At 56.6% G+C, this 25,822-nt stretch overlaps 11 protein-coding genes across 11 annotated transcripts, besides 15 other annotated features; 5 read left to right on the top strand and 6 right to left on the bottom strand.

Annotated features, from left to right (window-relative positions):
- Positions 1–37: 37 nt before the first annotated feature.
- EKO05_0008428 (RING-type E3 ubiquitin transferase) lies at positions 38–4,773 on the top strand (the record flags this gene model as incomplete). The annotated part of the gene is made up of 3 exons (XM_038941518.1): positions 38–331; positions 382–3,591; positions 3,640–4,773. 3 exons carry the CDS (start codon positions 38–40, stop codon positions 4,771–4,773), a joined length of 4,638 nt encoding a protein of 1,545 aa, XP_038796870.1.
- Positions 4,339–4,370: a tandem repeat.
- Positions 4,466–4,490: a tandem repeat.
- Positions 4,497–4,548: a tandem repeat.
- Positions 4,693–4,714: a tandem repeat.
- Positions 4,772–4,795: a tandem repeat.
- Positions 4,796–5,013: 218 nt separating this feature from the next.
- Positions 5,014–5,057: a tandem repeat.
- Positions 5,058–5,060: 3 nt separating this feature from the next.
- Positions 5,061–6,323, bottom strand: EKO05_0008427 (uncharacterized protein; the record flags this gene model as incomplete). Its single annotated transcript, XM_038946524.1, has 1 exon — positions 5,061–6,323. One exon carries the CDS (start codon positions 6,321–6,323, stop codon positions 5,061–5,063), a length of 1,263 nt encoding a protein of 420 aa, XP_038796869.1.
- Positions 6,324–6,451: 128 nt separating this feature from the next.
- EKO05_0008426 (Prenylated Rab acceptor 1) lies at positions 6,452–7,090 on the bottom strand (the record flags this gene model as incomplete). Its single annotated transcript, XM_038946523.1, has 1 exon — positions 6,452–7,090. One exon carries the CDS (start codon positions 7,088–7,090, stop codon positions 6,452–6,454), a length of 639 nt encoding a protein of 212 aa, XP_038796868.1.
- A 376-nt stretch (positions 7,091–7,466) lies between these two features.
- Positions 7,467–7,527: a tandem repeat.
- Positions 7,528–7,738: 211 nt separating this feature from the next.
- Positions 7,739–9,217, top strand: EKO05_0008425 (uncharacterized protein; the record flags this gene model as incomplete). The annotated part of the gene is made up of 3 exons (XM_038941496.2): positions 7,739–7,811; positions 8,019–8,932; positions 8,984–9,217. 3 exons carry the CDS (start codon positions 7,739–7,741, stop codon positions 9,215–9,217), a joined length of 1,221 nt encoding a protein of 406 aa, XP_038796867.2.
- A 303-nt stretch (positions 9,218–9,520) lies between these two features.
- On the top strand, positions 9,521–10,298 carry EKO05_0008424 (uncharacterized protein; the record flags this gene model as incomplete). Its single annotated transcript, XM_059637297.1, has 2 exons — positions 9,521–9,524; positions 9,574–10,298. The coding sequence occupies 2 exons, from the start codon at positions 9,521–9,523 to the stop codon at positions 10,296–10,298; spliced, it is 729 nt and encodes a 242-aa protein (XP_059493280.1).
- Positions 9,923–9,948: a tandem repeat.
- A 155-nt stretch (positions 10,299–10,453) lies between the features above and the next one.
- Positions 10,454–10,479: a tandem repeat.
- A 247-nt stretch (positions 10,480–10,726) lies between these two features.
- Positions 10,727–11,371, bottom strand: EKO05_0008423 (uncharacterized protein; the record flags this gene model as incomplete). The annotated part of the gene is made up of 1 exon (XM_038946522.2): positions 10,727–11,371. The coding sequence occupies one exon, from the start codon at positions 11,369–11,371 to the stop codon at positions 10,727–10,729; it is 645 nt and encodes a 214-aa protein (XP_038796866.2).
- Positions 11,259–11,290: a tandem repeat.
- Positions 11,291–11,368: a tandem repeat.
- Positions 11,372–12,156: 785 nt separating the features above from the next.
- Positions 12,157–14,441, bottom strand: EKO05_0008422 (Protein gts1; the record flags this gene model as incomplete). The annotated part of the gene is made up of 4 exons (XM_038941270.1): positions 12,157–14,031; positions 14,082–14,192; positions 14,263–14,279; positions 14,327–14,441. The coding sequence occupies 4 exons, from the start codon at positions 14,439–14,441 to the stop codon at positions 12,157–12,159; spliced, it is 2,118 nt and encodes a 705-aa protein (XP_038796865.1).
- A 994-nt stretch (positions 14,442–15,435) lies between these two features.
- Positions 15,436–15,466: a tandem repeat.
- A 584-nt stretch (positions 15,467–16,050) lies between these two features.
- Positions 16,051–16,074: a tandem repeat.
- A 117-nt stretch (positions 16,075–16,191) lies between these two features.
- Positions 16,192–16,233: a tandem repeat.
- Positions 16,234–16,802: 569 nt separating this feature from the next.
- Positions 16,803–17,972, bottom strand: EKO05_0008421 (uncharacterized protein; the record flags this gene model as incomplete). Its single annotated transcript, XM_038946521.1, has 1 exon — positions 16,803–17,972. One exon carries the CDS (start codon positions 17,970–17,972, stop codon positions 16,803–16,805), a length of 1,170 nt encoding a protein of 389 aa, XP_038796864.1.
- Positions 17,973–18,660: 688 nt separating this feature from the next.
- EKO05_0008420 (rRNA-processing protein fcf1) lies at positions 18,661–19,362 on the top strand (the record flags this gene model as incomplete). Its single annotated transcript, XM_038941461.1, has 3 exons — positions 18,661–18,712; positions 18,768–18,786; positions 18,843–19,362. 3 exons carry the CDS (start codon positions 18,661–18,663, stop codon positions 19,360–19,362), a joined length of 591 nt encoding a protein of 196 aa, XP_038796863.1.
- A 341-nt stretch (positions 19,363–19,703) lies between these two features.
- EKO05_0008419 (uncharacterized protein) lies at positions 19,704–22,221 on the bottom strand (the record flags this gene model as incomplete). Its single annotated transcript, XM_038941292.1, has 3 exons — positions 19,704–21,471; positions 21,564–21,817; positions 22,024–22,221. 3 exons carry the CDS (start codon positions 22,219–22,221, stop codon positions 19,704–19,706), a joined length of 2,220 nt encoding a protein of 739 aa, XP_038796862.1.
- A 1,106-nt stretch (positions 22,222–23,327) lies between these two features.
- Positions 23,328–23,378: a tandem repeat.
- Positions 23,379–23,916: 538 nt separating this feature from the next.
- On the top strand, positions 23,917–25,489 carry EKO05_0008418 (inc metabolism membrane protein; the record flags this gene model as incomplete). The annotated part of the gene is made up of 2 exons (XM_038941479.1): positions 23,917–24,099; positions 24,155–25,489. 2 exons carry the CDS (start codon positions 23,917–23,919, stop codon positions 25,487–25,489), a joined length of 1,518 nt encoding a protein of 505 aa, XP_038796861.1.
- Between the last annotated feature and the right edge of the window lie 333 nt (positions 25,490–25,822).

Here is a 25,822-nt window from a genome sequence, read left to right as displayed (position 1 = left end):
CTCTCCACGGCCGCTTCTTCACCTGCAGCCGCCTAGCATGGCTTGTCTCCAGGTCGACGCGGGGGTCCTGGCTCTCTGGTCGCATGCAGCCAACGACCCTCCTGGAGCAAGCTCTGGCAGTGCATCACTTTCAACGCCACTGATACACCAAGATGCTGTTCACGGCCTCGAAGCCTTGGATGGTCTCTTCGCCGCTGCTGCTTCCCAATGCCACGGCGAAGAGCGTCCGCAGAAGAGGCGCAAGCTTGAAGGCAACCCCTTGGCCGAGGCACATCCCGTATATTTTCCAGACAATCGGAGCATACTCCTCGCAAAAGTTTCCATCAATCTGGTGAGAAACCATGTCGAACGATTCAACATGTCGAAATAATAATTCCTTAGAACCCTGCTCCGAGCTTAGCAGCATCTCGCCCAACACCACTGCTATGGGACACTGCGAAGCCCGTTGTATTGTGCCTGGACAATTTCTCCGAATTCGATGCGAGCGAGTCCAGAATCGTGCTCTTCGACATCACCACAAACTCGAGCATCGAAATTCTTGCCACCATAGAGGTCGGCGCATTACAGTCGATAAAAGCGCACGTTAAAGCCGCCGCATCGCTCGCGCACAACACGCAACGCCGCAAAAATCGAGCCAAGCCGCGGGCCGCCTTCTCTCGCTGTCTGCTTACACCTTCTACTGCAGCATCGCACCTATACATGTTGGAGATTGAGATTCGGTGGCTCTTGGGTATATCTGTCGTAGAAGATCCTTCTGTGAGCGTCCATCACATGAAGGAAGACCTGCGCTTGCTCTCGACATACCTTCGTGGCGCGGCCGCACAGTCTGACACGTTGTGGGAACTCTCAGATTTCTACAATTCAGTTCATGTCCCACCTACCGATTTGCACGTTTCTCCCCAAATTCAGCACAAGTTGGTCGATACTACCCTTTATCCGTTTCAACAGAGGGCTGTTGATTGGCTGTTGCGACGAGAAGGTGTGGCGTATTCGGAGGCTGGACTTCTGGTGCCTTTCGTTGAAGATGTGCCACCTGCATCTTTCAGGGTGGCGCAAGATGCGAACGGGACTGCATGCTACGTCAGTGGGCTCCGAGGCATGGTCGTAGCGGATTTAGAGGCTGCGAAAGGTGATGCACTGCAATCGCTAAAGGGCGGAATTCTAGCGGAAGAGATGGGTCTCGGCAAGACCGTCGAGCTGATTGCTCTGATCTCACATCACAAGCGGCCAAGTTTGGACGGAACAGTCTTTGATGCGAATGCAGGAGCTCACGTTCGGACGTCTGGTGCCACCCTTATCATCACTCCTCCCAGTATCCTCGAGCAATGGCGAAGTGAAATACACACGCACGCGCCAGACCTGAAAGTCTTCCACTACAAAGGCCTGCCACCATCAAGCGCATCGAAGAAGGAACACACGACAGCGACGGTCGATGAGCTGATGCGGTATGACGTGGTCTTGACCACTTACGGCGTACTGTCAAAAGAGATACATTACGCCACGCCTCCTCCTGATCGACCGTCTCGATATGAGAGACGCCATGAGCGTCGCAAAAGCCCGCTTGTCGAGATATCGTGGTGGAGAGTCTGCTTGGACGAGGCACAGATGGTGGAAAGTGGAGTGAGCAATGCGGCCAAAGTTGCTCGTGTCATACCTCGATGCAATGCTTGGGCTGTTTCGGGGACTCCACTGCGGAAAGATATACAGGACTTGCGTGGTCTTTTGACTTTCTTGAGATGCGACACTTTTGCTCAGAACAAGCTTGTATGGGGACGCTTGGACAAATCCTCGTTTCACGCCATTTTCAATCACATAACTCTGCGGCACACCAAAGAAAAAGTCCGCAACGATCTTCGTCTTCCTCCGCAGAAGCGGGCCGTCATCACTATTCCGTTCACGGCCATCGAGGAGCAGAATTACGCCGATCTGGTCCGTCAGATGTGTGATGAGTGCTGGCTGGGACCAGAAGGAGAGCCGTTGGACGCAGACAGTGATCCTACCAGCCCGGAAACTCTTGAGCGAATGCGCGAGTGGCTTGTTCGATTGAGACAAACATGTTTGCATGCACACGTCGGACGCAAGAACAGAAGAGCTCTAGGTACCAGAAATGGACCTCTGCGAACAGTCCATGAAGTTCTAGAAATTATGATCGATCAGAACAGTACCAGGTGGAAGGCTGATGCACGTGAAACAATCATGAATCGAATCAAAATGGGCCACGTCAAGGCGTATGCTGGCAATGTCGAGAACCGTGCAGAGACTGCATTGCCCTTTTACGTCGAGGCCTTGGAGGATACGAAAGTGTATGTTTCCATGTGCCGACAGGAACTCGAGCAAGAGCAGAAGAAGCTAGGCGTATCAGTCGCACTCAAATGCGATGGAGATTCTGACGCTGAAGAAGGCTTGGAGAAAGATAACCTAGGCAACATATCTTCCATTCGCAGAACGCTGCGGTCATTCTTGGAACTTGAGCACATGTGCAAGTTTTTCATCGCCACAACGCATCATCAGAAGAAGGAATACCTCGATGCACAACAAACAGATGCGGAAACGTCTCTTCGTGAAGAGCAACTTGAAACAGAGTGGTATGACCAGGCCAAGGCAGTTCGACGCGAACTACTGGGAGAAGTCAAGACTACTACTCAACGTCAAATGAGAAGAATCGAGACCCGGAAACCTTTTCACCAACTGCCTATTGTTGACGAACTTCCGGATCTTGGCGGAATTGAGAGCCGTCGGGTTTTGGAAACGATCGATGAAATCAGCGATTTTATGAATGCGCAAGCTGCAAAGATTGAAGAATGGAGGACCAAGATTGTCGACATCCTGTTGATGCGTCTGACGGACGACGATGATGACTTGGAAACCACCGGAGAAGAGTATGAAACTTCTTTAAAAGCGCAAGACGAGCTGTATGTGTCGATCATGGCACTTCGTACTCTTGTCGCAGACCGGAGCCTTGCAGTCCACGGGTTGCGGGATACTCTTATAGATGAAGAGCTCAGGACCGCTGAAAAGAAAGCTCGCAACACGGACCCTGAGAAAGATAATGGCCACGCGCCTGAGCTACTACTCGAGTTTGTAAAACAACGCCAAGAGCTGTTGTCGACTCTGCACGGCAGCTCTCTGAAGGGCGTGATTGCGGAGCTTCGTTCGAAGATCACTCCGTTGCAATGGAGAGCAGAGAACGATGACAACCGCGCCGCAGCTGAATCTACCGTGCTCCACAAGCATCTGAGCAGTGTTCAAGTTATCATGACACAACAGTCGAAAGCCCTTGTCGAAATGGAAAAAGAGCAAGAACTATTCCGTGGCACGATGAATCAACGTCTAGAATACTATCGCCAATTCCAGCACATCTCGGACACGGTCGCTTCATACAAAGAGAAGCTGGACGACAAATTCGACCAAGCGACTTTCCAGGTATTTGACTACCGGCGAGGCAAGAGTTTGGAGGCCGTGAATGCCTTCAGGGCAAAGCATGCTTACTTGCTAAACTTGAGAGCCGAAGATCAGAAAAACGTAGCTGCCGACTGCATCATCTGTCAGGAAGCCATTGAGGTTGGTGTTCTCACAACGTGTGGACACAAGGTGAGCAAAGTCTATCTCGACGTCAAGCTGAACTAACACTGTTTTCAGTACTGTAAAGAATGCATCAATCAGTGGTGGCACGCGCACCGCACATGCCCGCTGTGCAAGCAGAAACTGAAGAGTTCCGACTTCAAAGATATCAGTCTCAAACCAAGTGAGATGACTGCGAAAACGGACTTTCCAGCAGAAGAAGCCTCTCCTCAGGCGTCGACTCCAAAGCGAAAGGACATGGCCATATACTCGGACCTGAGTGACACGACCGTCAAAGAGATCAAGATGATCGACCTGCCCGGTTCATACGGCTCCAAAATCGACATGATTGCAAAACACCTGCTCTGGATCCGCGCAAACGATCCCGGCGCCAAATCCGTCATCTTCTCGCAATACCGCGACTTCCTCGACGTGCTCGACACAGCCTTCAAAGCATGGAAGATCGGCACCTCCAGCATCCGCGACAGAGACGGCATCTCGCGCTTCAAGCAAGACGCAGCCACCGAAGCCTTCCTACTCGACGCCAAATCCGACTCGTCGGGCCTGAACCTCGTCAACGCAACCTACGTGTTCCTGTGCGAACCGCTCATCAACCCTGCGCTCGAGCTGCAGGCCATTGCCCGCGTGCACCGCATCGGCCAGCAGCGCCCTACCGCCGTCTTCATGTACCTCGTCGCCAACACGGTCGAGGAGGCCATTTACGACATCTCCGTCGCCCGCCGCCTGCAGCACATGAAGAGCGCCGACGTTGCATCGACGGAAACGGAAACGGATACGGAGACGGAAACATCTGCATCTACATCGACAGGTACATCGACAGGTACATCGACAGGTACATCGACAGGTACATCGACAGGAACATCGACAGGAACATCGACAGGAACACCACCACCACCACCACCACCACCCGCCGCGCAGAAGCAGAAGCAGAAGCAGAAGCAGAAGCAGGAACAGGAGCAGGAGCAGGAAACCTCGCTCGACATGGCAAACTCGGCGGAAATGCAAGCCGCGCCGCTAAAGCAGCTGCTCAGCAAAGGCGGCGGGGGCGAAGCCGTGCGCAACGACGATCTGTGGAGCTGTTTGTTTGGGAAGCCGCGGAGAGACGGCCAGGGTGGTGGTGGTGGGGGTGGTGTGACGGCGGCGCTGAGGCACGAGGGGGAGGGGCGGTTTAGGGTTACGATGGGGTTGTAGGGAGAAAGGAAGGAAGGAGGGAGGCTGTGTGGGGGGTTGGTCGTGTGGAGGTTTCTACCCCGTCGTGGCACTCATGATCCGTTTTGTCCTGTTTGGTGAGCGGAAAGGTATGCGGTGTGTTTGAGAAGATTCTTGCGCAAGCTTTGGAGAAAGGTGGGGATTCGGTTCTAGTGAATCGGCCGTAAAGGATATACGCATGCAATGTTTTCAAGTACAATTCACATCTACGCATTCCAACCGACAAGGACAACCCGAGCGCAAGCACAAACACAAGCAAGCCACAAACCTCAGTGCTTCTTCCTGCTCTTCCCGCTCTTCCGCCTCCTCTCGCCGTCTTTGCCGCCACCGCTGGCAGACGCATGTTTCGAGCTGCTCTTGACCGACTTGCCGCTATCGGTCTGCACGTCGACATCGGCCACGGCGAGGTCTTCGTCGAGCACAGCTGGCGGCCTCTCGACCCGCGAACTAGACGCGCGAGGACCGAGGGTGGACTCGGGGTAGCTGGCTTGAGCTGGCGCTGGACGTGACGCTGGCACGGGTACGCGGCGCGGCATTGCGGTGTAGCTGCTCTCAGCCGAGGAGACTCTTCTTGTGTACTTTTGCTTAGGCGAGGACTGCGTGGAGGAAGACGAGCTGAAGTTGTGGTACTGGTAGGGCTCGACAGGCGTAGTTTTGCGTTTCGAGGTCTGCTTTGAAGAGGATTGATCCCTGATGCCCAGACCTTGGAAGCCAGGATCCAAGTCTCGCAGCGAAGGATGAACGTCTCGTGAAGGGGTTGAAGAGCGGTACAGGTGTGGAGAAGTGGGGGGCGCGCCTGGAAAAGCTCCTGGCATTTCTCTTATAGCAGTGCGCACTGGCATTGGAGGCTGCTCGCTGTACGAGGTAGGTGGAGGTGCGGGCTGAGGTGGTGTTACTGGATCGCGGGCCAGGCTGCCTTGGTATGCATTGATCGGCGTGTATATCGGCTGTCCATCCGGGCCAGGTATCATAAATCCTGGTGGAGGCGCAGGCGCAGCGTTTGAAGCTGTGCGTTTGTGGCTGCTAACCTTGTCCTTTTTAGGTTTCGACGCGAACAGTGATGAGCGTTGCGGTTCCTTCTTGCTCCGTGAACTGCTGGCGCCCTTCTTGCCGGCCGCGCTGGTGTTTGCAACACTCATCGTGTCGTTCAGCGGCGGAGGCCGTGGGCTTCGTGGCGAGCGCGCTGCGGATGCTCTGGTGCCGTGAAGTTTGGATTGGTAGGCATCAAGCTCCTCGGGAGTAAGCTGCACATCGGGCATGTCTGCTGCTCTTGCTAAGCGGATCTTGTCGAGGACACGTTGAAAGAGAACTTCTTCGTATTCAGCTGCAGACATGAGTTCTCCAGAATCGTCGTAGTAGCCCTCGTCCTCTGGATAGCCGTGGACGTTCCTGTTGGGCGCGCCCCCCAGCGCCGCTGTCCGTCTTTCCCATGCTCTTATGTCCATGTCGTTGAAGTACAAATCGTCCTTGCTTAGCAGTTGCCTGCCTTTTGAAGCTTGGTGGTGCGCTTGGTCTATCTCAACGCCAGCCATTTCGGTATCACTACCCTCGTCCTGAAAGGAATACACGTCTTCCCCACCCTCCAAGTATCTCCCCACACCTGATCCCCCTAATGGCCTTACCCATTTGGGCAAAGTATGAAGAGTTCGCGGCCGACCATCTAGACCGCCTCCTCGGAAAAAGCCGACTCGATGGGCTTGTCGAGGAAAGCAGCGTGGCCAATGATGGTGACACCGGAGGCACCGATGAGCCAGAGGACAGCGGAGAAGGGAGACGACCACAGGCCGAGGGGAATGGCGATGATGGCGAGGGTGGTGTAGAGCTGCGAGGTGGTGGCGCGCCAGGTGCCGAGCTGGAGATCGTTGCCCTCGAGCTTGCCAATGCCGTACATGCCGGCAATGACGAAGATGATGACGAAGAGCAGCAGCAGGTGGGTGAGCAGGCTGTAGATGCTGAGCATGGCAAAGACGGCGGCGTAGTTGCTGGAGAAGTAGCCCAGGTTGTAGTTGACGCGGCTCTGGGCTTCGCCAAAGTTGGCGGGCTTGGAGATGCGCTTGAAGTCGAGGAACTCGCCGACGGGGCGCAGGTTGGCGAAGCGCGACGAGACCGAGGTGGAGCGCAGGCCGTCGAAGCGCCCGGAGAGGTCCATGCGGGACGTCAGGGCGGAGATGGGGATGTTGAAGCGCGACATGATGGAGTCGGGGCGGTTGTTTGTGTGGGTGTTGTGAGATGGGGGCACGTCCGGGGTGATGAGCGTGTGCTGCTGTTCTTCGACGTCTGCAGGGGAGGAGGAGGGCATGGTCAGTTGTGGTTGCGCGTGCCTGGATGGAGGGAAAAGGGGAGAGGTGGCTTCTGGGCCGTAGGTGAAGAGGGTGACTGCCTTACCAGTACGAAGCGGGTGAGGAGAGGGTGAGGAGAGGGTGAGGAGAGGGTGAGGAGAGGGTGAGGAGAGGGTGAGGAGAGGGTGAGGAGAGAGTGAGGAGAGAGTGTCGAGAGAGTGCCGAGAGAGGGTGGTGGTGACGCGGCCGTGGAATGAGTGTTGGCGAGACGAAGGCTGGAGGCTGTTGAGGGATTCGCGGCAGGGGCTGTTGCGCCAGAAGAAGGGACCGGATCGCAGCTTCCTAGCGTCCTAGTTGGTCTTACACGCCGCTGGAAGGACACCTGGTACCATCTCGATGGACATGACATGGATATGGACATGACATGGACATGACATGGACATGACTGGACATGGACTCAAACATGAAGACGGGGTAATGATAGGTTTGCTTGTGCTATAGTTTGGGAGCGTGTGTGAAGAAACAACCGTGCTGCACTCTCTCTCTCTCTCCATGGCCATCTTCAACCGTCCGCCGCGCTACTCGACGCACAAGCCACTGCACTTTCCCACGGCTGTCCAGTCCGCCATCTGGCTTGAACTCGACGGGAACCTCCACCACCAACAGCCATGAGGTCTACCGCCGTGCTTGCCCTGCTCCTGGGCGTCTTTGTCGCCTTTGCCGCCGCCTGGTCAAAAGAGGGTATGTCTCCCTTTTGCACTGCATGAGCGTCCTCTTTACTGCATGGGCGTCCTCTTTACTGCATGGGCGTCCTCTTCACTGCATGGGCGTCCTCTTCACTGCATGGACGTCCTCATGGGCGTCCTCTCCACTGCATTAACATCCTCTCGCTGCATTACCATCCTCTCCGCTGCATTAACATCCTCAAACTAACAGTTCACTGCGTAGACCACGAAATCTTCCGTCTGCGCGACGAGGTCGTCAAGTCGGAAGGCGCCAATGTCACCTTCTACGACATGCTCGGCGTCAAGCCCGGCGCCAGCCAGGACGAATTGAACAAGGCCTACCGCACAAAAGGCCGCGAGCTCCACCCCGACAAGGCGCGCAAGGCCTTCCTCGCAAACTACGCCAACAAGGCAGCCAAGGCCGGCAAGACGCCAGGTGTCAAGGCCACAAAGGGCCCCTCCAAGAAGGAGATCGATGCGCACATGAAAAAGGTCACGGCTCGCTACCAGAAGCTGTCCGTCGTGGCAAACATCCTCAAGGGTCCTGAGCGCCAGCGCTACGACCACTTCTTGAAGAACGGCTTCCCTGCCTGGAAGGGCTCTGGCTACTACTACGACCGCTTCCGCCCTGGCCTCGGCTCCGTCCTCATCGGTGTCCTGATCGTCATGGGAGGCGGCATGCACTACTTCGCCCTGCTCATGGGCTGGAAGCGCCGCAAGGAGTTTGTCGAGCGCTACATCCGACACGCACGCAAGACGGCCTGGGGCGACGAGACCGCTATCCGGGGCATCCCCGGCGCCGACGCTGCCCCGGCCCCGGTCCCCGTCAACGCCCAGCAGTCGGACAACGGCGAGGAAGAAGAGGACAAGGAGCCAGAGTTCGTCCCAAGAAACCGCCGCGAGGCCCGTGCTTGGGAGAAGGACCAGCGCAAGAACAGCAAGAAGCCGGTCGTTGCCAAGAAAGCCCGCGCCGCTGGCATCAGCGCCCCCGTCGAGACGGAGCTCATCTCCGGCCCCCAGGGTGCTAAGAAGCGCATTGTGGCAGAGAACGGCAAGGTCTTGATTGTTGACTCGGTTGGCAACGTCTTCCTCGAGGAGGAGACTGCGGATGGCATCAAGGCCGAGTTTCTGCTCGATGTAAGTGGACCTGCCACTACCCTCATCCGAACCGCATGCTAACCAACACAGCCCGACGAGGAGCCTGCGCCTACCCTCTTCGATACTCTCCTGTTCAAGCTTCCCAGGTTCATCTACAACCAGTCTGCTGGCCGTGTCCTTGGCAAGAAGGAGCTCGTTGACGAGCCTCTGCTCGAGACGTCTGAGCTTCCCGAGGACGAGGCAGCCATCCAGTCGGCCACGGCTCAGAACATCAACGGCGAGACAAGAAAGCGCAAGACCAAGGCTCAGAGCCGCGCCAGGTAGTGCGCTCGCAGGATGGGGTGGGAAGGCGATGGATGGGGTGGCCACCAAGGGGCGTGTAAGATAGATATCTCAAAAGTGAAAGTGAATGTTACCTTGTTACCACGATGCATCTCAAGATGCAAGATACGCGCATGTCAAGGGAAGCCACAGTGGCTGAACTCTGTCCGGACGGCTACGTCATCGAGCGGACGCGACACCACCTTGCCCGTCGAGCTCTCACCGTGCTCTCCACCCTCCTACACTTGCCCCGACTTCCCCCAACGTAGCCCTGTAGCCCTCCACCAGCACATCCCACCGCCCGCCATGGGTAAGCCCAGCACCTCGGCAGACTGTGCGCCCCCCACTAACAGCCACAGCAACACAAGACTACTACAAGATCCTCGACGTGGACCCCAAAGCCAGCCAGCAGCAGATCCGCGACGCGTACAAGAAATGCGCGCTCAAGCACCACCCGGACCGCGTGCCCGCCGACTCGCCCGAGCGCAGCGCCCGCACCAAGCGCTTCCAGTCCATCAACGACGCCTACTACACCCTGTCGGACCCCACGCGGCGCCGCGAGTACGACGCCGCGCGCTCCTACAACCACTGGACCGGCAGCACCGCCACGCCCGACGACAGCTGGGACGATGAAGTCCCGCCCGCCGACGCAGGCGCCGGGCAGTCGAGCGGGGGCTTCGGCGGGTTCCCCTGGAGCGCCTTTGGCTTCGGCGGCAGCGGCAGCGGCAGCGGCGACAAGCCAGCGGGCAGCACCGAGGAGTCGCACAACCAGTTCAGCGAAGAGCAGTTCGGCGGCATATTCGAGGAGATGCTGCGCGAGGAGGGCATGGCGGACCAAGACGCCGGCCCCACCGGTAAGTTCTGGAGCGTGGTCGGCGGCCTGAGCGGTGGCGCCATGGGCTTCATTGTCGCAAACTTCCCTGGCATGGTCGCTGGTGCTGTCGCGGGGAATCGACTGGGCAGCGTGCGCGATGCAAAGGGGAAGAGCGTCTACGCCGTCTTTCAGGAAATGCCGCAGGCGGATAAGGCGAGGTTGCTGAGCAGTCTTGCCGCCAAGGTGTTGAGCTCGGCGGTGAGTGGGTGAGACGCTCACTGCTCGGTGCAGGAAGAAGGTGGTGGGTGCAATCACCACTCGCTGCTCGGTGCAGGAAGAGAGAGGTGGGTGGAGACGTCTCTTGGTTACAGTATGATATCCTGATGAACACGAACAAACAATCGAAATCGACAGCCAACAATACATGTGTGTGTGTGTGTGTGTGTGTGTGACATTCCAGTACGCCAAAAACACCCGGGATATCTACCATGAACGAGCCCGCAGAGAAAAACAATCGATCCATCTAGAAGAAGCACAGCAGGAACGAAACAGCAGGATCGCAAGACCGTCGCTCGTCGTCACTTGGGAACCCCCCGTCGCTCGTCGTCATTTGGGAACCCCCCGTCATTCGTCGTCACTTGGGAACCCCCCGTCATTCAACCGCGTTGGGACGGCTGAACCCCCTTCTCGTCTCGGGCTCAGATGAATTTACTGGCCATCTGCGCAATGGTGGCGAGATTCCCAATCCCGCCCGCCACACTCTGGACATCGAGGCCCCCAAACACACCGCCAGCGCCAGCACCAGCACTCGACGGCGGCGGTCCATACCCCTCGCTCCCGTAGTACCCGGCGCTCGCCCGACCATGGCCGCGGCGAGGAAACCCACCGCTCGCCCCGGACCGCCCCATGTCGGGCAGGTGGACGCCAAACTGCCTCGCGAGCTTGTGCAGCACGCCCCCGCTGACGAGCGGCATCACGACCGCGAAGAAGACTTTGTACGGGTGCCGCCGCGCGTACTGCACCAGCTCGCGCCACAGCTGGCGCAGCTTGCGGTACAGCGATTGGAGGTACCCGTCGCGCGGTTGCCGGCCGTAGCGGGATGTGGACGCGCGGTGCGAGGACGAGTAGCTGCTGCCTGCGGAGCTGCGCGCGTAGTTGCTGCGGGGGCGCGAGGAGTGACTGCTGCGTGTTGGGGAGGTGGAGAAGGGGTTCCAGGGCATGGTTGTGGTTGTGAGATGTGGTGTGTGAGATGAGGTGAGGTGTAAGGCTGTAGCTGGTCGTTGGGACGGCGGTGGTGTGACGTCTGAGTGTGAGGTCTGAGTGTGAGGTCTGAGTGTGTGCATCCACGACGTAGCTATGCGCGCAATGCTCGATTTCAAGTTATCGACGCCAGCCGTGTCTGCGCAGTCGCAATGACTCCCTCTGCAGCTGTGCAGAAACAAATCCAGGTCCAGAAGGTTGGCCGGTTGGGAAGTGGGTCGAATTGGGCCTCCACAGGCCGCCTCTCTTAAAATCTTCCCTGTCTTAACAATGCGCTGTCGCCCTGCGCTCTCCTGCGTTCAACAGCAGTAGCTTGGACCCTGGAATCGTCCGTCTCCCAAGCTTCGAGTCCGGCGTCGACAAGGGCGGGCGCGTAGTGCAGCGTGTCAATGTCAGTGGAAAGTGTCAGGACGGGAGCGAGAGCACGGTTGGGGCCGCAGAGGGGTTTTGAGGGATCGGATCGGTGCGCGAACGTGTGGAGCTGCGCTGGATGATCGTCGTTGCAGGCGGCGGAGGGAGACGAGCTAATTCACCGCTTCTTGCTGAGAGGCGGGTACCCCTGCAGCTGCATGCCGCGTCGAGCTGTCCGATGCTGAGAGACTATGCACGTGTGCCATGTTCTGCGTGAACCCGTCGACGGCAGGATTGATTGGCTATCTGCGACGAAACAAGCCATTCCCACAACAGCAGCACACCATGCTTGTGGTGATGTAAGCACAGTCCCGACGTAAGAAAAGTCTTGAATTAAACGGTTAGGCTACTCGATTCGCAGGCTGGAGTGCATTTCGTCTACCTACGAACTGGCCCTAATTATGCATTCCATAAACATGCTGACACACACACAACACGCGCTGTAGGTCAAGACACATCATCTCCTGAAGCTCGAGCTCAACGATCCAAACGCATCAGGCGAATGCCGTCCGCCCATCAATCCTGCAAAGTCCACGCTCTCATTGCTCGCGTGCCTAATGCCCTGTGTTTGGGATATGGCAGACAGGGGTTTGGCTTGTGGCGCTGCTTGCGTAGGTGCTGCGCTTGTGAAGGGGTTCGAATGGCCCGAGAACGACAAAGCATCAGTGGCCGCGGTGGCCGCGGGCGCCGCGGGCGCAGCGGGTGTGGCTGGTGTGGCTGGTGCTTGTGCTCCAGCCCCTGCCTGACCCATCAGCAGGTTTGGCATTGTCGCTGACCGCTGGGGCGCAGACTGCTGTTGGCTGTACTGTGAAAATGCCGCGTACTTGTCGAATGGCGTGTTGTTTTGAGGGTAGCTGGGCTGCTGACCGGGCTGTTGCTGGTACTGCCAGGGGTTGGCCGCTTGGGTCGTCCGTGTTTGCGCTTGTTGGTAACTCGACCCCATGTTGTTGAACGGATTCGGAGCTTGTGTGGTCGGCGTTTGTGTCTGCTGCTGGGACGTCCAGGGATTGAACGCTTGCTGTTGCGACGTCTGCTGTTGCTGGAGTTGCTGCGGTTGTCCTTGGGCAAGACTGGAGCCAAAAGGATTGGCGTTTGCTGAAGGTGCGAATAGCTGACTCTTGGAAGACTTCAAGAAGGGGTTTCCTGGGCTTGCTGGCTGAGACAGCGTCTGGTACTGTGGTTGAGCTGTGTAAAATGAGCTGTATTGCTCGGGTATCTGTGGCATGGGCGGTGGTGTGAAAGACTGCTGGAAAGGATTCGTTTGCGCAAACGGAGGGTTAGGTTGGGCGAGTCCTCCTGTCCGATTTGGAAACAACGGCTGTGCAGGTTGCTGTGGCTGTTGATACTGCTGAGGCTGTTGCTGGGACAGTTGCATACCATGGAACGACTGCTCCAGACTCTGTTGCGATTGCTGCTGCTGCTGCTGCTGCTGAGGCTGATGCTGATGCTGTTGCCCGAATGGATTGTACGGCTGGCCATAGCTCTGCTGTTGCTGAGTTGGTTGATGCTGCTGGGATTGCTGCTGCTGGCCGTAGTTTTGTTGTTGCTGTGCTCCTCCCTGCTGATACTGGCCTTGCTGGCCCTGTGACAAGAATGGATTGTAGGAGTTCGCCTGTTGGTTTGCCTGCTGTTGCTGCCCACTGTAGTTGAATTGCTGATTCTGAGGCTGCTGCTGAGCCAGAGGCGCCGCATCCAGCGCGTCGAACGGATTGGTCGAAGTCGCAGCAGATGCGTTGTGCGGAACATTGTCAAACGACAGGCCATTTGCGGCATTCTTCGCAGGTGGAGTCGGCGTCGTGCGTCCAGATTTTCCAGTACCCTGCTCCCCCAGCCGGATCAACGCCTCCACAGTCTTGTCTAGATTTCCGTTCAAGCCCTTCAAGACGGTCGAGTTGCGCTTGTCGTCTGGGAAACCCATGTCTCGCAGCGTCGCCAATTTCGAGTCGAGACCATCGCCGGACGTGTGTATGTTGGACCCAAAGACTCGGGATGGCTTGTTGACTCGCGGCGGCGAGGTTTCCTGTCCAAATCCTAAGCCTGGAGATGTTGGAGGCGAGAGATTCTTCGATGTTGACGTCTTCCTCAGCCCAAAGCCAAACCGCCCTGTGGGCTTCGGCGGCAGTGGCGGCGGTCTGTCTTCGGAGCTCGTACTGCCCGTGTTGTGTCGCGTGCCCGGTTGCGATGCGTTCATGTACATGCGCTGCTCGTACTTTTGTCGAATGTAGCGCTCCATAGCACCGTCTACTTCGTCGACATCGATTGGTATCTGCGCCTTCGCGTTGCGCGGGTTGTATATCTTGTTCGACTCTGCGTTGCCGATGCGCTTCATGTTCTACTACCGTCAGTGCTGTCTCAGGCCGGCTTGGTCATGTTTCCTCTCACATCAACCTGCGCATTATCCCACTTGTCCATGCTCAGCGATTTGACCTTGGAGATGTGTGTTCCCAGCTTGCGGTGCAAGGCTGCGCAGCGCATGCATAGAAAGATGCCCAACTGCGATCGCTAGTCAGTACTGGATTCTCTGTCGAGAGACGGTGTAGAGCTCGCTGTGAGGAAGACGTACGCTCCAGCTTGCCCATCCTGTGTCCTCGTCAGCCTGGCTCCTTGAGTATGCACGCTCCCCTTACCTGGATTCTTCGCACCACAGTCGGCGCATGCCCCGTTTCCAGGCACTGTCTTGATCAGCTCCTGTAGCTGGCGCTCGTTACGCGCCTGCTGGCGTTTGTTCAGAGCGGAAGCCATGTCGTCGCGCCGTAAGCGTTACGCAGACCGGAGCTCAGTGCAGGAGCGGTAGAACGTGCGTATTCGGCGGGGACTTGAGGACGGCACGGCGAACACGTAGCACAGCACAGCGATCAATTTGCACGCCCGGACATTTCAACCGCAAGCCAGACACGAGAGCAGAGAAGAAAGGAGACCGCGAAGAGTTGCTTAGTTCGCACGCGATGACGAGTAATGCAACCCCGTTCCGCTTCAGCACATGGCGTCGCTCCATCCAGAACCCTGGGCCTGCTGGGCCTGGCGCTGGCTATATTCAGCCTTGCCCCTGTTCGCGTTGGCAGTGGCTGCTATGACAGCCGCTGGCATGACAGTAGCTGGCATGCAGAAACTGTGCACATCGGTCCCAATATCCCTTTGCACATCGGCAGCGAGCGTTTTGACGTCTCCTTGGTCATCTGCCAAACACGCTTCTCATCTCTGCCAGAAGCTCAACACGGAACTGACCAGGAAGCCTCCATGCTGAACGAAACGGACCGGCGACCACCAGCGAAATTGGCCAAGCAAGATCGTCCCAGCAATCCACATTAAACCTCCAAGCCCAAAGAATCGTCGCCAACACCCTCACGCAGCAAAGAACGAGTATGTAGGGTCACGCAGGTGGCTCCAAGCTTTATCGAACCCTCTCCGAAGAAAGAGCGTAACCAGCCCGAAGCCTAAAAGTGCCAATCTCACTCTAGAACGCAAATATGACAACCACGCGGTAGATGTGCCCGTCGTGGCCGTTGATTAATCGTCCAAATGTATTTTGTGTGTGTGTAAGGAACCAAAACCCCATGGGCGACCGCGCTGCAGATTTTGATGGCTCGCAAGCGCCAAGCCGCCCCGGGCCGACGATTGGCCGCAAAACGCCTACGTCTCTGAGTTTTTTTGTTCCCCTGGCTCACCACATCCACCAACAAACACTTTGCACGCCAGCGAGCCGGCTTGCTGTTTATCCAGACGATCCATCTGTCGTCTGCAGCTGCTGCTGCTGTTGCTGCGCTGCTCGCCAAGTGCGTTTGTGGTACAGGTAGTCTCGACAGACTTACCTCGATACATGCACACACACATACCCCACGATTGCCTGCTTTCTGGATCTTCGCCCGATGGCCAGAGAGCAACATATCCTTCGAGTGGGAGAGGAAAATAGGTTTTTAGCAGGACCGTGTCTACTCCACCCTACGCATTGCCGTCTCTTTAGATGCGTAGGACTATTTTTACGACAAACATTCTTCGTGACATGATTCTTTCGTTTTTTTTTCATAATGCCGTGCTCCCTTTTGTGGGCTGCATGCTCGAAAGGCGGCTCTGGCGTCTTGCGCAGGTTCCGCACGTGTTGACCAGCTCATACATGCCATGCTGCCAACGTGTTCGCCTCACAAGAATCAAGATAATCAACAGCTACCTAGCCCCGGTACACCAGCACCAACCAGCCAATGAACGACGCGTCCGCGGGAGCCTTGTCATCGCGAACTAGATATCCTGATACCGGAAGACGTATATGCATGATTTGCTGAACACCTTGCTGCTCTTCACGTCGAATCTGCCCTTCCTGCCCCCATGTGCATGTACTGCTTGCTTACAGTGCATCCACGCACGCACGCACGCACGCACGAAACGACCGAGATCAGCAGGGGCGGGTTGGCTGGATTGGTGCGTAGGACATGCGATCACGACGCGGATACCACGAACGAGACTGCAGTGTACAGAACACGTCCATCACATCACATCACACGGCACGACACGACACGGCACGGCACGGCACGACACGGCAAGCTAGGGCATGGGTACTACCAAAAGCATGATGATGTTCTCCTTCCTCGCGTCATTACGAACAATAGCTATCTCAAGGTATCTATAGACAAGAACTGAATCAAAGCAAAACACACAGCCATGATGCTTTAGCAAAACCTGCTCATGCGGGAAAAGGAAAAAAAAAAGAGGGAAACAAGCGCGGGGCTGCAACAATCATAAGAACAATGAACGAGCGAGGTGACACCTTCTCGTTTCGCAAACGTGGCACAGCGCCGCAGTCGACGAGGTATTACGCGTACCCGCGCATGCAGCACGACCTCAACACAACACAAGGATACCTAGCACCAAGATCCTGGTTAATGTGGTGTGTCGAAATCATAACAGAGGCGCGGATCTTGGTCTCCGCCGACCCTCCCTGCTCTGCTGCCACATGCATGCAGACCTGGATCTCTCCAACGCCATCTCGATATCCCAAACCCGTTCTCGACCCGTCGTGTATACAGCGCGGTAGATATCAGCCGTGCGATCAATCAAAGATTGCGACCTCGACATCCTTTGCATGACGGGCTGCTGCTGCTCGAGATCTTTCTAGAACCTCTCTTGCGAGTGCGAACCGCCGTGGTTCTCAAACAAATCCTCAAGATACGCACTCGGCGCTCGGCCACCAGCCTCTGTAGTTCCGCCGGCCACGTTCAAAGACAGGTTGCTCATGGTGCCGTTGCCGTTGCCGTGGCCGTAGACACTGCTTCTTGTATTGCCTGCTGTGTTGGGGCCAGCGACGCTGTTACGGTTATAGTTCGAGTAACCATCCCTCGACGGCGGAGAACGGTCATAGCCGCGCGAGGGCGGAAGCGACGGCGATCCTGGCGGCGAGACGCCAGATGCTCGGCTGAAGCGGTTGCCTGGGAGCGCCAGCGAGTTGGTTGATAAGTGGCCAGCATGTCCGCCTACATGCGCCATGGGAGCTCCGCCAGCAGGCGCTGCGTTGCCACTGGCATAGTAACCTGCAGGCAGGTAGTTTGACGAGCGATTGCCCGGGGCTGCGAGGCCAGCTGCACCACCTGCGGTAGGCGAGAAAAACAAGGAAGACGTCGTTCGGGGAGGTGTGCCACCAGGAGCTTGAGCAAATGGCTTTTGGGGCTTTGAATGCCCAGTCGGCGCCGCAGCAAGGTGATCCAGAGACATGGTAGAGTTGGCACCGACGTGGGTGTACATTCCACGCTTCTTGCCAGGTACTGCTGACATGGCCTTCATATCAGCCAGGTTCTGCGCCAGAGCAGCGCGTTTGACAGATCTGTGCAGCGACCACGCAACCAGACCACGCCACAGAAGCACGCAAGCACCAAGGAAACCCAGGATTGCGCCAACGCAGATGAACACGGTTCCGTCTGGGAGATCTGATTTTTGCATGAAGAGCGCACCAGCTGTGTCTGGGACCTGTTGGTTGGGCACACCAACACCAGCAATCGTAGGCAGGCCGGACAGTCCGACGATGCCTTGCGTAACGGTTGGGAAGCTGCCGCCATTGTCAGCGGTGGCAGCTGTTGTTCCTGACGGCGCCTGGCTCGACGCTGCTGCTGAGGTGGATGTCTGGGCCGAGGAGGGTGCCGCCGACGACGACGCCGCTGCGCTGGATGACGCTCCCTCTCCGTCTGGCTGTTGTATTGTTGACAATTGCGGCAAGTTGTTGTTGCCCTGCGCAAGAGCGGCAGGCGCTGCGACGAGCAGCAGGCCCAGGAACCCTACCGAGGAGCGCATTCCGAAGTTCGTACGACGTTCGACGTGGGTTGTCGTGTGGTTTGGGGTATTGAGGGGCCCGCTCGAGGGGACGGCGTGGTGAAGGGTGACGCCGAGTTAGGCGACCGACCGTGTCTCAGGGGCCGAGGCTGTTCGTGGCCGGTGAAGAGTGTCGCTCGTGGGCCAAATGCGGTGATGCCTGGATAGAGCGAGCGACAGCACAGCGAGAGGTGGAGACGGCCCTGTGTGCTAGGCTGTTGGCGGAGAGAGAACGGGCCTGCAGGGGCGGAGTTGAGGATCGAGCGCCCAGTTCGCTTGGTGTTTGGCACGGGCTAGCGATCGGAATGGGGCGGCGAGATGAGCGAGGGACGATGACAGACTTGCCAAAGACGATTCAAGAGCAACGGCGAGAGGCAAGAAAACAATATGCTGTGTGATGTACTTGCTGGGCTCACTCATACCTTGTCGGGGACCTGGATAGGGCATCGAAACTTTCATCGTGAACCCTTTGCCTGCTAGACGTGTCCCTGCGTGCTGCACCTGCTGTTGCTATTTTGGACCCGCTTGCCTTTGCCCTGTCGCTAGCGTGGCATCGGTCGTTGCTTACGCCGACATTTTTCGAACTCTTGGCATCAACTCCACCAAAAAGTATCAGCGCCCTATCGACATTCGCAGCACGAACGCACCAGCACAGCAGCCTCTCGCAGCCATGGGTGTCCAAAAGAAGACGCGCAAGTTTGCGCAGATGAAGAGAGTCATCGGTAGGTTTCACACAAAAGGAACGCTGCGAACGTGTGCAGCGCTGACAACTCACAGGTCAAAAGGATGGAAGACTGTATGCGCCGCGCGCCTTGCCACCTCTCCGTCCACTCTACTGACCTCCCTCCGCAGAAAGAAGAACCAAGAAGACGGCGAGCTCGAAGCGAAGAAGAAAGCCGCCGCCGAAGTAGCCAAGCGCGAAATCCCCCAAGTCTCCTCCGCCCTCTTCTTCCAAGCCAACACGGCCCTGGGCCCGCCCTACTCGGTCCTCGTCGACACCAACTTCCTCTCGCACACGGTGCACGCCAAGCTCGAGCTCGACAAGGCCCTCATGGACCTCCTGTACGCAAAAGCCACGCCCATCATCACCACCTGCGTCATGGCCGAGCTGGAAAAACTCGGCCCCAAGTACAGAATCGCGCTGCGCATTGCAAGAGATGAGCGCTGGGAGCGCCTCAAGTGCGACCACAAGGGCACCTATGCCGACGACTGTATCGTGGAGAGGGTCATGAAGCACAGGATCTATCTGGTCGCGACCAACGATAGGGATTTGAAGAGGCGCATCAGAAAGATTCCCGGTGTGCCGATTGTGAGCGTGGCCAAGGGCAAGTACGTCATCGAGAGGCTGCCGGATGTCGCTGATAGTCGGTGAACGAGGCGCGCAAGCCGGGAAGGAAGAAGAAGGAAAGATCTGCTTCATGCATAGCGCGGCGTTTGGGATATTGATGGCACATCGCAAGATACAGTGGCACGGACGGCCTCGTGGCTCCTACTAAACAACTTCTGCAACTGGATTCTCGATACATAACGAAGCTCGTTTTTTTTTTTTTGTGTGGTGGCTTGTGCATGCTCCCTGGGTCAAAGTCACAGCTTGATCAAAACCAGGCTCTTCATAGAACGTGGTGTTGTGCATACATGGTAAAAGGCGTGCATTATCAAACTGTTCCATTCCGCTAACAACAAACGGAAACGCTCAATCATTCCTTCCACACCTCACAACCCACCCAGCCCATCCAGCAACGCCGTCAGCCCTCCAATCCCCATCAATGTCCCCACTGCCGCGCTCTTCCCATGCTTTTTCCTCCTCCCTTCACCTTCCTTGTCGTACCTTCTCCGTGACTTCGACCTGCGTCTCCGCCGCTCCCCACTGCCCGAGTCCGAGGTCATGGAGTCGTCGTCATACCTGTCCATTGGTCTGAGGACAGGATACGACTGGCGTAGTGGCGACTGCACGTTCGATGGGTTGGCGTAGGGTTGCATGTGTGGCGGATAAGGGTAGTTGTTGTAAGGCGCACCAGGTGGTGGGTAAGGGTATTGTTGTGCGTTCGGCGGTGGAGGTGGTATCTGTGGAGAATAGGGACTTTGCGGCGGTAGTGACGAGTATTGGCCGTTGGGCATCGGTACAGGCATTGTCCCTGGGGTAGGCATTGTCAAGGGCGGATTTGATGCCCGCGAGTTGACACTTGGTGGGTAGGGTGGTGGGGCGAACATGCCTGGCCCCGGCATAGACATCGAGCGGTCCAATGGCGGTGGTGGCGGAGGATACGACAGCGTACTTGATGAACGCTCCAAGGGCACCTGAGGCCTACTTGCAGTGGGTGTTCGATCACGGTCTTGGGCAGCCATCTTAGCCAGATAGCTTGGAGACGGGCCAGCAGGTGGTCGATCAAAGGAAGTACGCCTGATGCGTGGCGGTGCGGGCTGAGGCGGGGTTGCTGGTACGTTCTTTCGATATATCTCGACTGTCCGCTCAACCAGGTGCTTGACTTGATCGAACTTCAGTGGCTGCTCGATGCAGAAGCAGGTGTCGAACCTCGTCCTCCGTCCATCTTTTCTCTCTTTCTGCACCTGCGTGAACCTGTAGCCAGCTTCCTGGATGGCTTCTTTGCAGACCCAGCTGGCCATGACTTCTGTCCAGTTCCGACGCTCTGCATATGCAGTTGAAGGTGGTAGATCGGTATTCGAGCTAACGATTTTACCATCAATATACTTCCATTCATATCTCGAGGTGCGGAGGCTCCACGGTATCTCGAGTTCCAGACCTTCGTCTTCCTCTTGAGCTTCGATTGCTGCAGCTGCTTCCATAGGTAAACTGCCTATGCTAGTATGAGGCGATGCGGGTGTTTCGAATGTAGTACGGGAAGCTCTCGGTGAGGCCGCTGGTGAAATGGGAGCCGACGGCCCAAATTTCGAGGTGGGCACAGGAATGGGCAAAGAAGTCGTATCCATGAACAGTGGCTGCACGCTGCCAGATCGCTGAGATGTATGTGAAGCGACGCCTGAACCGTTAGGACCGTACCTTGATCGCTTGTTCTCTTCACTATCCGATTCGACGGTTGCTTGCTGGTTCTCGTGTTTTTGGGTACGCGCTCTGCGTTCTGCATCACGGAGGCGGTGGTCAAAGTCTGGTAGACTTGTCCACCTTTCCAACAGCTGCTCAGTTCGCGCGCCAGCGACGCTACATACCGTCGGTAGCCACTCATCCTCTGTGGAACCGGAGGTATCAAGACTCCCAAGACACTTGTCTTGATACTGAAAGAGGTGATTCGGATTGGGCGATGTGTTTTCGGACCCTGTCATGACAAGGCTTTGGGAGCTGTCCGCTTCCATCAGAAATCTAGCATCATGACGAGGGATTTGCTCATGGAGCACAGATGTGGCGAGTATCGACATTTGCTGCTCTATGATGAGTGTTTGGAGCTGAATCCTCTCGTTTGTCACCGCTTTTGCCGCTTGCTTTGGCGATACTGTGGGGCGAAGCCTGCCGGGGATTGTCAGCAAAGTTATGTAAAGGTGTCGATGGCGGCTTGCTCCGCTTTATACAGGCGTACGAAAATGGGGATGTCAGCTTACTTCGACCACATGATGCTCTGGGCAGCATACAAAGTCTGTAAGAGAACGGCTAGTGTCAATCTCAGACATTCGAGATGTGCAGCAAGATAGGCCAGCCTGGTCGCATTGAGCGATCCGCTTCGCGAAAGATTCCTGGACGATGGGGCTTCTTTTTTTCCGCCGCTGTGCTCATTTCTGCGGAGCTCAGTCGCGTTTTCGATCTCTTTTAACACGGTTTGTGACTGCACGGTAACATCCTCCAGAACATCCAGAGCCTGTCTGTAGTGTCAGCCTAGAGGTGCATAGTACCACCATGAAACTACGATAACACCATATTTATCTCCGTGTCTAACATGTACCAGAAGACTGGTTCGAATATCGGCCTTGTCAAGAAATTGTCCTCAGCCAACATCCCTTCAGCCAGACACGTGCGAATTATGGGTTGAGCGGTGGCATAGCAGGCTTGCAGAAAGGAACATACCTCGTAAGAAGGTAGCCGGTCGTCTTCCTTGATGATAGTTCCGACCTGCTTCAGGATCGAGGCAAAGTTGTTGATTGCTTTCGCAACCTTCACAAAGTCTTTTGCTTCCCCGGGTGACGAAGCGGCGAAATGGTACAGTTCCAGTACGAGACAAGAGCTGCGCGAAACGACCGGTAATATTGCCGCGAGTACGGCCATGGTTGGTTACTATCGAAGCATCCAAAATTCGGACTGACAAGTGTTATGTGGAGAAGTCAAGAAAATTGCCGAATGGTTCGCAAGGTTGTGATGCTCGTGATCTGAGGTCATGGCAGGTTTAAGATATGCAGGGCATCGCTACTGACCGGGAATGCGAAGCGGAGCTCAAGGCGTCGGTGATTGGCTGACGAGCGAGCAGGCAACGAATCTGCATACGCAAAAGGAATTGGTGAACGCAAGCTCGGCGAGATGGTGGCGTTGCCGGGCAAGCCCAGTATAGTTTGGACTGGGTTCGCGCTGCAGTACTCCGTACGAAGTATGAAATAGGATAAGCTGCGCTAAGGCATTGCACACCTGACGCCGAGAGCGCAAAGACGATTGGCCACGCGTGAGGGGTGAGGCTCTGTTGGTAACACCTGGAGGTGATGCCGCTTTGACAAGGGATCCCGTACAAAGGGTCCGGTGAGTGCTCATGTTCGTGAAGGTGCGAGTGTGTGTGATGTTCAGGGCTCAGGCTGATTTTCTCGATTTGCAACTTTGCAGAGAGTGCAAGCCGAGTGCTTGGCGCATGTGGTGTACAATGTACATGTTGCACAGTCGAAGCAAGGTTGCACAGACGTACGTAGATGTTGAAGCAGATGAGCAGCGACGATAGAAACTGCACGATAGTCGCGCAACCTGCGCAGGAAGATGTTAGTCTCACGTTGCTATCAGTTTACGCTCCACAATGTCTGGCATCACAGGCTTGGTTGGCATGACGCAGTCAGGGGTAACCAGCCAGCTCGTGGGTCAGCCAGCAGCCTTGCATACGCAGCGGCAGAAACCAAACAAGATGGATTGAACATGAGATCGAGTGGAATGTGCTGCAAAAGAAAGTAGATGATCAACTGTTGCTCATAACAATTAAGATCAAGCAAACGGTGCGTTGGCGAAGCGCGATGGATGCTGCTGGCAGCAAAAGGGCACCAAGTCGAATCCAGCCAGTGCCAAGCCGTTCGAGCCGCTTTCCCCACATGCTCCCGCGTGCTCTGCTGCTCTGGATCATGCTCGATGGGAAGCAATTGCATTGTATATGCGCCGTTGAAAGCGATGCGTGGAAAATTCGCCTGCCATCTGTCAGCTGTCAGCTGTCAGCTTTCAGCCCTCAGCCCTCAGCTCTAGCATGAACGCATGTTCTGTCCCTGAACAACGCCAGGACTTGCAGGGATCGGGACGCACCGAAGCAGCCCCATCCTTTCGATGCCTCGGATGAGAAATTTGGATGACGAGCGCCAACGCGAAAGGCGCCGTCGCTTCCACCCTCCCGCCTTCTTCCAGACTTCAATCGGCACTCTGCCGCCCACAGCGCCGTTGCTCTCGGTTTTCCTCCTGTACATGATCTCGTAGTTCTCTGCGACCAGCGCCCGTCCACTCTGCTCTCGGCCGCCATCCACGCCGCGCCTTGGACTCCACTCATTCGCGGAGAGAACAGCCCACCAACTCGTTAGCCCGGAGTCCCTCATTCACTCCTTGACAGCAAGCCACCCAGCCAGAAAGCCCCATTGCGCGCACATGCAAAGGTCAGCCAGCCGTCTTGTCACGCCGTCAACCTCCGACCTTCCTGATCAGGGACCGTTATCGATTGATTGGACCGCTCAGCAACCGCGGCCCTCGCCACGCCTCCACCAGCCCCGCGCGCCTGTACATATCAATTGAATGCCCCTCATGCCGCGCTCCACGTCTTCTGCGGGTGTGAGCACCGCCGTCATGACTTTGCAAGAAGAGCCCGTCCAGCGTTTGCGCCGCCCCGGCTATGGCACCTTTGAGGAGCACCGCCAGCGACGTCATTCATGGCATACCAAATCTTGCGTTCATGAAGCGGAAAACTTCCACCTCATGGTAAGCCTCTCATTCCGCGAGTGCCGTCGCCATGACTGACTGACGCCACGTACAGCTCCGCAACTTCCTGGCTGACCTCAACTGCCGCTTGGACCTTCTCGACGACTATGGCCATCTCAAATACGACGCAGGCGTCGAGTATGCATACACCACCCTCCTTACCGTGCGCGAATCATGCTCGAAGATCTCCGACGGCGCTCTCGAAGCTGGACGTCGACAGGCCTCCGTCTTCGTCGAGACACTCGAGGAGCGATACAAAGAAGCGCTCGAGTCGCAAGAGACGCTGGGCGAGAAGGTCATGGAAGGAATCCAGCTCATGGACTCGTACTTGACCGAGTTTGAAACACGCGCGTATGCCTTGAGAGACGGTACCCTTGGCTCGTACGCCCACGACATGTACGAAAGTGGTCGGAGGAAGATGGACGAAGGAATCGAAGCTGCCAAAGGCGTCGTCGACAGCGGTCTCGACAAGGCTCGCCGAGCTCGTGAAACCGTCGAGATCACAATCGAGCACGGTGTGCAACGCGCCCTGGCCCGCGCAAAGGAGCGTGGCCTGATTCACTACGACGACCTGCCTGAGCCTTGGAGAATCAACCCCCACATCCTCAAGGGCTACCGCTTCTCGGAAGGCAAGTGGGCCTGCGTGCGGTCTGTCTTCGGTCTCCACAATGAGCTCGTCAACATCTGGTCCCATCTCCTGGGTTTCATCATGGTCCTCGCTTTGGCCTTTTACTTCTACCCCTCCAGCGTCAACTGGAGCCAATCAAGCAAGGCCGACATCTTCATTGCTGGCGTCTTCTTCTTCGCAGCATGCAAGTGCCTCGCTTGCTCCACCATCTGGCACACCATGAGCAGTATCTCGGAACAGACGCTGCTTGAGCGCTTCGCCTGCGTCGACTACACAGGCATTTCACTTCTCGTCGCCGCCTCCATCCTCACCACCGAGTACGCTGCTTTCTACTGCGAGCCTGTCTCTCGCTGGTCGTACATGATCCTCACAGCTGCTCTTGGTATTGGTGGCGTTATCCTTCCCTGGCAGCCAACCTTCAATCGCGCCGACATGGCCTGGCTGCGTGTTGCTTTCTATTGCTCTCTCGCCCTGACGGGATTCATACCTTTTTTCCAGTTGTCCTGGACCCGCGGCCCTCAATGGGCGCTGTACTTCTATGCGCCCATCACCAAGAGCCTGATTGTGTACATCACCGGCGCGGTGCTGTACGCAAGCAAGTGCCCTGAGCGTTGGTTCCCCGGTTTCTTCGATTACGTTGGCTGCAGCCACAACATCTGGCACCTCGCCGTACTGGGAGGTATCGTCTTCCACTACATGGCCATGCAGGCCATGTTCACGTCGGCCATGACCCGGGCACAAGTTAGCTGCTCGGTCTATTAGCTTCTCTCTACTTTCTTTACTGTTCTTTCTGTGCGCCGTTGGTTTGCAGCATTTGAGCGACTGAGCATTTGATGCGGAGGCATGTAGACGTTCGTTTCTTTTACAGAGAGAGAGAGGCGCGATGCGCTTTCGACATCTGCGCATAAGATTCGGAGTTTGTTGATGACCCTCTCTCTTTTTCTCCTTCTCTCTTTCTTTTTTCTTCTTCTTTCTTCTTCTTACATCACTATCATCCAATTGAACAATCACGACACCCGTCTTCCATGCTACGTTTGATGCTCTTCGATCCAGAGACGTGTGACTGCAGACCGGATGGTGCGCGGTGACATGGTT

The sequence above is a fragment of the Ascochyta rabiei genome, chromosome 14 (genome assembly GCF_004011695.2).
Source record: "Ascochyta rabiei chromosome 14, complete sequence".
NCBI lineage: Eukaryota > Fungi > Ascomycota > Dothideomycetes > Pleosporales > Didymellaceae > Ascochyta > Ascochyta rabiei.
Note: the sequence above shows the minus strand (reverse complement) of the source record. Positions and strands in the feature narration are given on the sequence as shown.